Source organism: Leptosomus discolor, chromosome 6 (assembly GCF_034619465.1).
Source record: "Leptosomus discolor isolate bLepDis1 chromosome 6, bLepDis1.hap2, whole genome shotgun sequence".
Lineage (NCBI taxonomy): Eukaryota > Metazoa > Chordata > Aves > Leptosomiformes > Leptosomidae > Leptosomus > Leptosomus discolor.
In genome coordinates, this window is record NC_141396.1 from 19,399,854 (window position 1) to 19,413,383 (window position 13,530).

A 13,530-nucleotide genomic window follows, 5' to 3' on the forward strand; every position below is an offset into this window, starting at 1 on the left:
TGAATAGTATAATTCTCATATAGTTAACTCATACCCAAACTGCTTCTGCTTTTTGACAATAAATATCAAAGAGTATATGTTAGACAAATAAAAGTGCTTCCTGCCTTTTATAGAAAACAAACAGCTAAAAAAGAGGAGGAAACAAATACAGGTTTTTTTATTATACTATTATTTACTGCTCTGTTGTACGTGGATATATGTAAGGCATGCTGGATGCCCATACATACTGAGTAATAAACAAGCCATTACACACCAACAGATCATTAATTCAGGAGGAGTAAGCTATCGTTTACTGCTTCTTACATGCACCTTGGATATGAATTTATGCTTGAGTGCATACACATGGAACATAGTTTGCTGATTAACACCCTCTTAGATGCATAACCACTCCCCAGCAACTGATTTTTTAATACATTTACTTATTTAGCATCAGGAGATGGACAGAGACAGCCAGGCACAATGGCATTCCGAAGGGCAACATCTTCGGATGCAAGGACAGAGCCAAGGGCAGAGTGCTGGAAAATGTAAGATAGCTGAGTACAGCAGTGACGGCATTGAAAACATGATGGTAATACACTTGACAGAAGGTGACAATATCATCTGTATCGCACATAAAGCTTACACTCTACCATTAACCTCTTAAAAAAATTAATTACAAAAATTCTTTACACTATTCAGACAACTTTTGATAGCAGGGAACAGGGTATGCCATATAGTTTTTCTCTCTATCATGCTGAGCTTACTGCACTTTTGTGTTTTTTTGCTGAAGTTTTTCATGACAATATCCAATTGCCTTACACCTTGCAGATCATTGCTCTGCCCTTACCCTTTAGCAGAGTGGCAAGAGTTTTTCAGATTCCCATTACACATCTCCCACTGACCATCTGCTATTACCACCTTAACAAGAAATCACTTGTTGAAAGGTGATTAAGTGGTTACGGTCCAGTACAAGGCTGCAAGCTCATTATACTACTTCCCCCTCCCTTATTAAGCAATAGCGATAAGCATCCAGCCAAGAGTCTTAGCTGATATGAGTCAGTGCATTTCTACTCTTTCAATAGGGTTACCTTGGTTTACATGACATTTAGCTTAAAAGCATTTACCAAATTCCAGCCTGTGGTTAAAGTGGGTTTCTGTGTGCTACCCTTTTCACGCAGAAATTCAGGATAGTCAAGGAAGAGTCTTTTCTATTCTTTCTTATTCTTTTAGTCATCAGGGATGGGAAGTTTTAAACATAATTACTGAATTTTCTCTAAATAAGCTGGGTTTTTTTGGTAGCACCCATGACGTGAGAAGTGAGTTTGTGTTTCCTCTCTGAGCACTGAGGTTTCCTGTAAAGCTACCCTAGCTCTGGATTTACATACCATTTGCAGAGGAAGATCTATCCACTTAAGCTTTCCAGTTTAGGTTTTGCTGAGTCAGTTTTATATATCAGGCTGTTTAAAAAAAAAAAGGAAAGCAAAAAAAGGGAAAAGTAAGCTTTAAATACAATGGGCGAGAGGTAGTTCACAGCTTCTTAAACAGGTTTTGTTCTTAAAGCAAGCCCCTACATTCCTCTTCTCGCATCAGGTCTCCACTGTGATCTTTTCCACTAAACCAGAATTGGTCTTTGCAGCCATCCTGTTAGGGCTGTGGATTTCAAAACAATCTCCCAAATAAGCACCACAGAACAAAACAGACGGAGATAAGCTGTTACAGCACATTTGTAAAGACAAAAAAGCAAACTGAGCTGCCTCCTATCATAGAAACATATAGCAGGAGTAAAAATCTGCTGTGGAAAAAAAAAAAAAGGCCCAGCAGCATGATTCAGGACATACAACTTGAGGGGAATGATAGCCTGGCTGTACTTAGGTTTGGAAAAAAATATTCTGAAAGGTTGTCTTGTTGCCACATACTCTATTTTAGTTCTGGGGCTCATCCTCTAATGTCATATATATTCTGAGTAGTAAAGGAACCACCTGATATCCAGCTTCATTTCAGGGAAAGGGAGGGCATAGGTATGATGGGCACTAGCAGACAAGTTTGGATGTACTCAGATTACTGGGGGATAGTTCAAAGGAGAGACACCTTGAAAGGTCAGTATCAGGAATGCAGCATGCTAATGATGCTAATGATATAAACAACACCCAAGATAGTTAGGTCTTGATTTAGTGAAGCACTTATGTACGTGTCGTACTTGAAGCACCTGAGCAGTTGTATTCATTTCAGCCAGGTGACCTGGGTGCCTATAGCCAGGCTTATACTTCACCACACAGGAGCTCCAACCATTGCAAAGAACTGTTTTTTCTTGGCATTTATCCACAATTTTCAAATGCATCTTCCTTTTAAACAATTGCCTTCTGCTGGTGTTCATTCTCCTGCTTCCAGGCTACTCTGATTCATGGCACAAGAAAAGCTTTTTCAAAGGACTCAGTAACTCCTTTTCCCCAAAACACACACATCATCTGTGTATATTAGTCTATATCCCATCTTATCTCCAAAAACGGACAAATCACTTCTGTGCCCCTATTCTCTCATATCCAAAAGGAAAATATTGCCTGAGAAAACAGTATTAGTTTTACTTTTTTTTTTTTTGGCATAATAGGACATAATTTATTATTCTGCTTATGATCACTGACAAAGTCCCAGAAAAATGCAAAGCTTGCTGTTTTGAGATCTTACAGTGATTGTAACTTATCATGTCATAGGCCCTTTTAGCACCAGACATCATTCTGACTTAGTAATCCCTTCAGAGAATTCCTTCCAACAAATATAGAAGACTGCCATCATGATGAGAAAAATCCTTTCCCCTAAAACTGTTTATCATCCAAGAATAAATAGCAATGAAAAGAATGGCTTTCCGAGACTTAAGGGGTCATAATCTGTTATCAGGAAGATATTACTACAAGTATTGTACATAAGCCACTTACCCTTTCCAGAGTCTTACAGTCATCCGAATGTCAGTTTGAAAAAAAAAGAAAAAAAAAAAAAGAGATGAAGTTATAATGCTATATCAACAGACAGCTGTCCTAGTGGGCACTGGGAACACTGAATGACTCACATTGCTGAGCGGTGCAGTCACAGCCAAAGGAACGATGAGCTCACATTTCATTCCGATTCACATACTCGGTGTGGTTGGACTGTGAGGCTCACCCTTCCTCGCCCAACTGACGCCCCCCCTCCCTGCCTCGACACCAGATCTGGCTCGTTAACATGTCTGGAATGAGCGTGAGCCTACCTCTCAGCTGGCAAGCCCAAGGGGCATACTTGGATTCCCAGGTTGGAAGATTATCTCATTCAAGCACAGTTCTCCCAAAGATATATAAGCAAAGCTAGTGTGGTGGTCTCTGCAGAGCTGGTCTGAGCACTTGGGAGTTTCACCAACACAGGAGTACAACCCTCAAACACCAGCAAATATGATGATGATGAAAGTAGAAGAGCTGGTAGGTACAACCTTCTTTCATTTATTCATAATTACTTTTTTTTTTTTCTAAACTGTCATTATACCAAGCAGAGAGCGCCAACTTCTGTGGATCATCAAGGTGATTCAGCAGGTTACCAGCAGTGCAGTGCTCTAGGTGCAAACCTTGTATGTACTGTATGTTATCCTATTGCATTCTCACATTTAACTTTTCCTTGGGAAGGGGGCTCACCACTGGTACAACTACATAGCTATTTGGATTTTGCATCAGAGCATAGTTCACCAGGAAGAAGAGACTGACCAAAGTTTAGCTATGTACTTGCCTTTGAACTTCATTTTAATTTTTATTTTTTTTAGAAGCTACTGAGTTTATGATCACACTGAGTAATTCCAATCCACTAAGGGACTGGGAAGAGGTATCAATGCAGGGAAACTAAAGTAATTTCTGATACTAAATGAACAGTTTAGTAATAGTATTAATTTCTAATAATAAAATAACAGTTGCTACACCCACTGCTGTTCATGGTATAATAAGCTTTTGAAAAATCATGTCTAAACCAGATCACAAATAATGGGACATTCCACTTCAGGGTCAGACTAAGAACACCTGATTTGATCAATAAACTGGGAACACAGGAATGATACAGTAAAACACTGGAACATCGTGCAGAAACTGCCTTTTTTTTTTCCCAGACGGCTATGTTAAAATGCAACTGCTATACTGCCTAACTAGTTAATGCCATCTTAAATTCTTTGGCAAGGTCTTGACAGTTTCTCTAGTGTTAAACTCTATAACAAACACAATTTTACAAGGTGACTGAGTCAAAAGGCAGTCTAGGTCACATGAATTCACTGAACCACTATCAAAATACGCAACAGCCTCTACTAAGTTTAACAAGTTATTTCTTTGTACATAATTAAGCATCAGTAATATTTCTGAAAGCTAGTGAAAGCTGTGGGGCTGCACAGCATCACATAGCTTTGCGCAGGAACTACCTTCTGCTATTTTGCTGAGTGCCATAAATGGGGACTTTGGTACTGACAGTGATGTGTAAAACCCGCCTTGAAATTACTCAGCAACCTGATTTAACTGCATAGTATGTGTTTCAGTAAAACCGTAAGGTCCCAAGGGAGAAAGCCTCTCCTCCCACTCTACCTGCTCAGTTCCCCTGCTCAACGCTCACAGGGTGCTGGTGGCTGGTTGGGGTGGCTCTTTCCACCACAACGTTTTACAGCCTTCTGATGAGTCTGACACATGCTGGTGATTAAACAAACGAGAAGACCCTGAACAAAAAGGATGCTCTTCCCAGCTGTCTGGCTTTTGTTATTACAGCAGCACCTCGACCCCAGCCAGGCAGGGATTTAGACTGACTTGGCCTCATGGAACTTGATCCAAGCCCTGAAGATGCCAAGGGGGGGTTGCTGCGTGGTTGTGGGAGATCTGCCTGCAAGCGAGATTGCTCTAGCCATTCGCATACACAGTTAATCCAGGCACAGGCTGAATGAGGTCTGCACTCTGTCTGTCACACGCTCCTAGAGCAGGACAGGAATGACATGCAATTAGCCCCTAGGTAATCCATGTTCCCAGGCTACTGCAGTCACAAAACTGCTACTTGTATGATATCACATTTGCTTTTACAGGTGACTGGGAAGAAAGTGGATGACAAAGAGACTGGCAGCTTCCTCCCTGAGGACTTCAAAAATGGAGAGTATGAAGCTGCAGTAAGATTAGAGAAGCAGGAGGACTTAAAGACAGTCTCTGAACACTCACTGACCCGAGGTGATCTGGCTTATGAGAAGGAGAAAAAACTAGAAGCAGAGGTAGGATCTTGGGTTCTGTGCTTGGCTTTTTATTATCCTGTGCGCGCTTTCTCCTGCACACCTTGAAGTTTTGCTTCTTTCTAAGTTAGAAATGCATGCATGGCGAGCTAGGTAAACCCTTGGGAGATCACCACCAAAGGGGAGGTCTGTTGGCTCCTGTAGCCTATGGATGCAGGCAGTAACATTGTGAAGTAGAACCCAAAACTCCCCCTATAATATCTAACTGAAACACTGAAGGCTCCCTCCTGCCCAGAGTCACCTCCTGCTAGTTATCAGTTAATAGGAGGAGCAATCATAGCCAGTAAGACACCTTCAGCTTGTACACCCAATGACTGCCACCAAAAATAGCTAGCCCAAGAAAGACGTAAGAGCACATTTCTGAAGCCAGAAGCCTTATATACCATGAAAATGTTCTTTTTATGAAAACACTGCATTATGCTTACTAGCACATTCGGGAAAAACAATTACAAATGAAAGTGATACTGGTCTGCAGAAAACTACCATTTTGTATTCCTGGAGCAAAACAATTCTCCCTATATCCCTAAGAACTGATACATTTTTCCCCCAAAAATATGGCAGCTGTAACATCTTAAATTCTTTGGTGAATAAGCAACCAGCCAAGCCTAAAAATGTAAAATGATTTGGGAATGAAAAAGTTTAACTAGCAGGCAGCATAAGACTTTGTTCTGAAAAAAGAAGGGTGGAAAGTGAGCCTTGGAAATACTAAAATAAACACTACTGACCCTGACCTTCAACAGAGAGATCATTACTTGCCTCTGAGGTTTTTTGAGTTCCTCCAAAACTGGGTCCTAAGAACTTTTTGGCTTTCCAGTTGATCCACAGTCCATTCAGCCAACTTAATTATTTTCCATTAAGTCAATGATCTACAGGTCAAACCCTAAATGCAGAGAACAATATAAAGGAGAGATGGAAATAACTTGAACAAGAATTCAGTTGGAAAAAAATGTATACCATATGACAGGGTCTCACCGATGTATTTACCCTTAATGATACCATGGGACAGAATCTGTCATCTGTATTCACCCTGAGATGCCCCTTGTTTCTGAATTGCCCTTCTGAAGTCAAGGACACCTCGTGGTACTGGGGACCCCAGTTCAGGCAACACATTTGCCCTTGATGTTAGCAGAGTCCCATACTGACTTCATGCAGGGAGGCTTTTACAAGCAGGCTTGAAGAAGTCTTAAACATTTATTGAACTGCCTCTCCAAGGATACTGAGAACGTTCTTTGTACCTTACCAAAACGTAACGCTTGCTGACTAAAATGGTAAGATTGGTACAAAGGTTGCTCTTCACTTAAGGGTATGTTTTTCAACAAAGAGGATTAATTTACAATAAATCGGGGGCTGCATCATGAAAGTGGCTGAAGAAAAAATGCTTGGTGGAAGTCAGCTAAAACCACAGGGGCTTCCCAGCTTTCATAAGCTGCACATCAGATTTCTCAAATTCTTGAATCCTGGCCTAACACAGACCAAAAATTCATGCTAGCTAGCCCACAACATATGGCTGAAGCAGCATTTAGGAAGAGTACCAATGGTGTATGAAAAACTATAGATGATGTAGAATTTCTCACACACTTATCCTAATGGTCAATTAGCCCTAGCTGTAAGAAAAAAAAAAAAAAAAAAATTATTTTAAAGTTCATCCAGTCTTAACTGAATTCAGCCGAACAGTATCACATGCTATCCTGCCACTCTGGAAGGGAGAGGTGGTCACAAGCAGCTCAATGTGCTGGCTTCCCTGATTTGTTTCAGCTGAAGAAGAAGAAATTAGAGGACAGGTCAAAACTTGAAAACTTAGAGGATCTTGAAAAAATTATTCAGCTGAAGAAGAAGAAAAAATGCAAGAAAGTGAAAGCGCCTGTTTTAAAGGAACCTGAACCAGAAGATATTGTAAGTTATTTCAAAGTACCTTCTTCTGGGAAAGCATTGATGGGGTTTTGCACCACACACATTTATGTCCTGTTATTTCTTTCCATCAGACAGGACCAGTGGATATACCCACATTCTTCAGAGCTGCACTGGAGAATAAGTTGCCAGTAATTGAAAAATACCTGTCAGACAAAGGGGATCCAAATGTCTGTGATGAGGTACAATCTTCCTTCTTACTGCAAAGCCTGCTGCAGAAGAGAGGTTATTACAGAGCAAAAATAACTTCTACCACTAGATTTTGTAGCTTCCACACTTATGAGAAAAAAGGTGGGAGGAAGTAAATAAATGCCAGGAGTTTTGTGTATCAAGTTTTCTAGTGATAAAGAGGCCACTGGGACTCTTCAAAGTCATATTACCTTGAAAGAATCTTTATATCTGAAGTAAGCTGTTGGTGCTCAGGTGACCCTGATTTTCTGTAACAGGTGATCTTCCAATGCTACAGATAGAGACAAGAAATCTGTCTGCAGAACGACAAAAAAGTAATGCTGCCTACATACTCCATAATGCATAAGCTGCATTTGCAAAACGCAGCATAGCGTGTTGGATGGGAGAACTCAACTGGCATCATTTTAAATTTGAATGCCATACTGCAGATATTTCTCACACCCTTTAAAATGCTGGGTAGGCAGATCTCAGCTATCAGGATGCTATTAAAATTTAGCAGATTTCAGGTCTCAAATGTATTAGCTCTTGAAAATGAATCAGCCTAAAGTATGTATTTGCCATCATCCTGGGGAGGAGGGGAGAACAGATTTAAAGGTATCTCTTTGTGCCATATTTAATATCTGACTTTGCACTGTTTTAATTGCCAGTACAAACGTACTGCATTGCACAGGGCATGCTCTGAAGGACATCTAGAGGTGGTGAAAAAGTTGGTGGAAGCTGGAGCCCGGCTTGAACAGAAAGACATGGTACGCACATCAACTCACACTGCTTTCAAAAAACTGCTCGTTGTTTTATAAGCGCCAAGAGAAGCACTTATAGAAGTGCTTCTTAGAGAAGAGGAGCACTAAAAAGCTTTACAATGTCTTCTAAGTTTATCCTTAAAATAACACGGTTGAGAAGAGGTTTCAGGAGGGGGTGTCTGCCTCCCTTTGACAAAACGGTTGCTGGAAAACACAGGAAGTGGAGGAACACGTTGGCCAGTAGACTGCCACAAATAACCAAGGCTAACGCAGGGTAAGGGGGCTGAGGTCAGGCTGCCACTTCAGCCTGCTAGCAGGCGGTGGAGATGCCACTGTCCCACGCGTGTACCCAGGGCTTAGCATATATTCTCCACCGGGATTCAAAGACTGCGCTGGGGAGAGACCTCTGCTCCTCTGGAATGCTAGCCACGAGGGCAGCTGAGTATCAACAGCTTCTGCAGCTGCTTGTTTGCTTCTCCGCTCCCAGCAGTTCGTGCCTTTGCTACACAGTTGGAACGGGCCAGCCTTGCTCTTCCTCCTTAACCCAGCAGTGCTCATGGAGAGCATAAGGAACAGGAGGAATGACAGGCAGAGCAAGAGCTTCAAGGGACATTCCACCCCTCCTCGCAGATTTAAGGGCAGAAACACTGAATCTTGTAGAGGAAAAGGGTTCTAATTCACTTTGTGGAGCTGCATTTATTTTTTTTTTTTTTAAGAGAACTATTCTTTCTCTTAAGCTTAATTTTCTATGCATTTTAGAATCCAAAAGGCATCGAATAAAAAGTATCAACCAGCACATACCAGCCATGTACCTGGCTAAAGATAACATCTAAGTAAACAGCACTGACAAAACACATCCTTTCTCAGAGCAGCGTTGCAAAGATCTCTGTCTTTAACAGCAATATGCAGTGAGTGTGAAGAGTGAGAAACTCACAGTACTATAGAAATTAGGGCAAAATAAGAAAAGCTGTTACTAGAGACAGATCAGTGATCACAGTGAAGTGCTTTAGGTTTAAGTGCATGAAAATGATTTTGGATTAATTTGGAAATTTGATCAAAATGGTTTAATTTTTTCAAAAATATAATGATGAATTAAAATTACTTTCCATTTGTTTTTCCTGCTGCAGCTTGAATCTACAGCCCTGCACTGGGCGTGCCGTGGGGGAAACCTGGATGTTCTGAAATTCTTACTGGACAAAGGGATAAACAGAAATGCAAGAGACAAGGTATGTGCTTCTGGGACTCTGCAGCTTTATAAATTGGAGATCAAAACTGGCCCTTAGTCCAAGTAGATAATTTTTGGCAGCCGTTCTTGAAGCAGTCTTTACCTGTTCCATGCCACTGACTGCTTTCTCCTCCCACCTCTCAGCTGCTCAGTACCCCTTTGCATGTGGCTGTGAGAACGGGTCAGTACGACTGCGGGGAGCACCTCATCGCCTGTGAAGCAGATCTCAATGCCAGAGACAGAGTAAGTACCAACCACCTCTTACCTGTCAGCTATCAGGTAGCATCAAGCTATTGTCTGCCTCGATAGTTCCACTTGCCTGTAAAAATCCCCAGCTACCTGGTTGGGGCTGGACTGTGGCACTGGACCAGCAGGACTGACGCTGTGGTCCATGTCTCCTGCCTGTAGGAAGGAGACACACCGATGCATGACGCTGTGAGGCTGAACCGCTACAAAATGATCAGGCTTCTGATTCTGTATGGAGCAGATCTAACTATAAAGAACTGCGTAAGTAATAGCAAAAAAGTGCAGTAATTCAAACCACTTTAGAGTAAGTTTCCCTTCAGAGCACTTTCATAGGTTTCAAGGCCAGCAGATACTATTGTGAACAGACTTAATTAGATCACTTCAGAGTTAATTAAAGCAGAGCCGACATAGGGCAAGTATAACTTTGGGGAGGTCAGGGAGAAGAGGGAAAACCAGTACCTCTTCTAAAACCAGAACTTATCAGCTGCAACTTAACATCACATCTTTCTATGATTTAATTACACATATCATATATTTGAAAGATACAACATACAGACACAATGTCTTCATAACTCCTGGGCTTCAACCACCACAAAGACAACAAAGATCTTAGCTTGTCAGAGAAATCTCCTTTCTGTTAAGCCCACAGCCAATGGCAAGCCCAAGCACTACATCTGGATGACTGGCTGTTAACCTGACTGTTGGGCAACAAATCCCCATGGCTCAGCAGAGCTTCAGTTTAAGAAGCCCCACACCTGACTTCGCTCATAGCCACTGCAGCAGCAGCAGATGCATTGCTGGAGCTCTATGACTGCTTGTTGAAATACAGCACATCACAGACCCTTCCCCCCAACACCAAAGCCAGCAGCAATGGGATGGACACTGGGTTCTACCAAGGCCAGACCATGTCTTTGGTTGGCAATCTAGCAAAACTTAAGAGGGCAAGGATGAAACCAGTCACTGCAGCACTTTACACTCCCTACTGTCTGCCCACACTCTCCAGAGGCAAGGCCACTTCGGGGATACATAAACAATGAAAGGTAAAGCCCCAAAGGCCAAAGACTTGCTCTCTCAGGCTTTGTCCGCACAAAAAAAGTTGCTCCTGTTTAATTTAGATGTGGTTCATAACCTAATTAAACCAGTACAAACTCTTACCTGAATTCTCAATTAAACAGAAGAGTGACTTATTGAGGTTTCACCTAAAAGTATCTCTAATCAGCTTAAACTAGATCAAAAGAAACACCTGCACGCTCTGCTAGTCACAGTATTTGCTAATATGGCTTAGACCCACTGAAACCCAGGGAGATTTTATCATGAGTCTGACCAGGACTGGGACTAGATCTGTAGAGCAAAAGGACCCTGATCTCAGGGAGCCAAGAGTAAGTCTGACCCTGTGCATGCAGAAGGGTCTCACATCAGGCAGATGCACTGTACAAATATTTAGGGAAGAACAAAGGACTCTGTAATCACTGACTGGAATGAAATATTGCTTCCTCTGCTTTTTTTTTAACCAGCAAGGGAAAACCCCTATGGATCTTGTTCTCCAGTGGCAGAACGGCACCAAAGAGATATTCAATAGCCTGAAAGACAATTCCTATAAAAGCGTCCATCTAGGCAAGTTCTGAAGAGAGAACCCAGACCGCTCTCCTTTTGCTGCTTTTAAATGCTTCATATGAACCTGGAGGAAAATAGCCCTGAACATAGCATTTTTACTGAAAATATTTATGGTACTGGATTATTTGAGATACCTTCACTGAAAACTGCAAAACAAACATGTAAAGAAATTATTTTAAAAGGCAGGTTGAGTGTTAAAATTCCACTGGCTCTAAAATGGTTTTATTTATTACTATTTATTATTTATTTATTTAAAAAGTAATTTTTAATTATTCTCAATATTTTAGCTTTTTTTATAGAGCTTTACATCCTAATGCAATCTTTGCCAGCAACATAAATCCTTTTGTCTTAGATGGCAGTATTTCTAACTGCACTAGCAACTTCCCTCAAACCTTCCAATAGCTCTAAATAGTGAAAACTTGCAACTGCTGCCTTGTCTCTGCCAAATTCTCACTATTAAAATAATTTGTTAAATGAGTGGCGATATGTGGAAGAGCAGTGGAAGAAAGTGTACTGAAGTGCCAAGTGGACTTATAGAAGCAGTTGAGTAATAGGGTTTACACAGGGCTTGGCAATGGTGGTTGACAAGGAGCTTGAGGACAGAGTTCCAAATATCATGTAAGCGTTTGGGCTGTGGGATTCAGATGCCATGTTATGAAGGTGAGAGGAGACAGTATCAGGAATGTGAATTTTGTTTTAGCTAGACTACTGGGAAGCCTGATGACTGAAGAATGCAAAACCAGATTATGTATATTTGTAAATTTGTACTGCTTTTTCTGTACATTTTGTACTGATCTATTCCAGATTAAATAAACAGAGTGGTTCTTTTTATTTGCTGGAGTGAATTATGGAGTGGTGAGGATGCACAGGGTAATTCTGTCTTTCTTTAAAGAAAGTTCATATCTTGGCGCCTCTAAAATTCTTAAAAACTAAAAAAAAAAGTCTCCACTGCCTAGGGCAGACAGCCCTTGAACCACCTTCCTGCCCCGCTAGGTAAATGCCATCTCTTACTAGTTAAATGGAAACACATGTACAAAAGCAGACAGACAGTACTTGAGTAGCTGGTAAAATAGTTACAGTTCTATTACTGAGTTTGATTTAAAAATCTCAGTTTCTCAGTACTTACTACACAGAGCACATGAGACAGTTTCCCAAGCCAAGGGAGATGCCAAGTCCTTCTAGGGAAGGCAGGCACCTCTCCCTTTGCTTTAGCAGAAGCTGAACAATCTTAAGTGCTGCTAGCAGGGGCAGTGATGTCCAGTTTCACTGGGACATTATACGCTGCATTCAGTTAAAATCCTAATGCCCCACAGCATGACCCTCCAGTGGAATACATCACAGGCTCCCACACACCTTCACCAACCCGTGTCAGATGGCTTCTAGCCAGCAGGCTTTACAGTCTGACCAAAGCAATGTCCTGGGCATTGAGGTGGGGTCAGGAGGGGGCAGCAATGAATACTTTTTACTGGAGTGCCAATTTTGGAGACTAAGTGAATTTACAGAAACCCCACAGAGTAGCAAGCAGAAGACACACCTATTCTGTCTGCAGCCAGCTATCCTAGACTGAGGCCAACAGCTTCAGATAGACGAGATCTTTCTCACACAAGCACCGTAACTCACAAGTGTCACCTTGCCAGCCATAGACTTTATTTGTGAACACTCTTCTCCATAAAAATTACGGCACATCTCCACTTGCTGCCCTTCTCTGCAAGCCACTACTTCACTACTTGTTTCTGCACAATTACCCAGACACCGGGAGCATGCTTTGAAGGAAACAGAAATTACATCAGTGCTGGCTAACTCTGTTTATCATCCTAACTGAGGAGCAGTTCAATTGTTCAGGAACCAAAGTGGCCAGCACAACACGCTTCAAAAAACTGGGGGAGAAGAAACTTTTCAGTCAGTTCCTGAAGCCCTGTCTCTACTTAAAGGGCAAAGATGCAGACTGTAATTTTTTTAATCAAGTCAAATAAGTAGGAAGAAAGATCTCTAGCATTCAAAAGCCTCTTTCCATCTGCTAGTTACTAAACAACTTTTGTCATGCTCAAGGTACATGGCAAGATAACATGTTATTCAGAAAATTGCACCAAACATTTTGCTGCTTCTCTGGTTAGAGCAGCATTTTAGAGGCAAACCCATAAATAACAAATGACTATACGTGTGTGTGTATATATATACACACACACAAACACACACATATCGCATCCCAATGCCTACAATAAAACAGACTCGAATCACAAAGCCAACAAGTAAACCAATAACAGAAAGGAAAAATAAATACATTATTTGTTGAAGGAAGCAAAAGCTGTTGTGACTTACACCAGCACTATATAGAACTGTTAGTCTACTGAGACCTTAACCTATTCTGC

General features: G+C 41.4%; 1 protein-coding gene across 1 annotated transcript; it reads left to right on the plus strand.

The window, feature by feature from the left end:
- The first annotated feature begins 3,395 nt into the window (after positions 1 to 3,395).
- Positions 3,396 to 11,172, plus strand: ANKRD1 (ankyrin repeat domain 1). Its single transcript, XM_086467042.1, has 9 exons — positions 3,396 to 3,422; positions 5,042 to 5,221; positions 6,995 to 7,132; positions 7,222 to 7,329; positions 7,984 to 8,082; positions 9,204 to 9,302; positions 9,446 to 9,544; positions 9,710 to 9,808; positions 11,062 to 11,172. The coding sequence occupies exons 1-9, from the start codon at positions 3,396 to 3,398 to the stop codon at positions 11,170 to 11,172; spliced, it is 960 nt and encodes a 319-aa protein (XP_086323168.1).
- Positions 11,173 to 13,530: the final 2,358 nt, after the last annotated feature.

What these genes read in the sequence shown, in the direction of transcription:
- ANKRD1 (XM_086467042.1), top strand. Translation starts at nt 3,396, where the DNA reads ATGATGATGATGAAAGTAGAAGAGCTG. An exon ending in TGATGAAAGTAGAAGAGCTG is followed by an intron (nt 3,423 to 5,041) that starts GTAGGTACAACC and finishes TTGCTTTTACAG; the next exon opens with GTGACTGGGAAGAAAGTGGA. An exon ending in GGCTTGAACAGAAAGACATG is followed by an intron (nt 8,083 to 9,203) that starts GTACGCACATCA and finishes TTCCTGCTGCAG; the next exon opens with CTTGAATCTACAGCCCTGCA.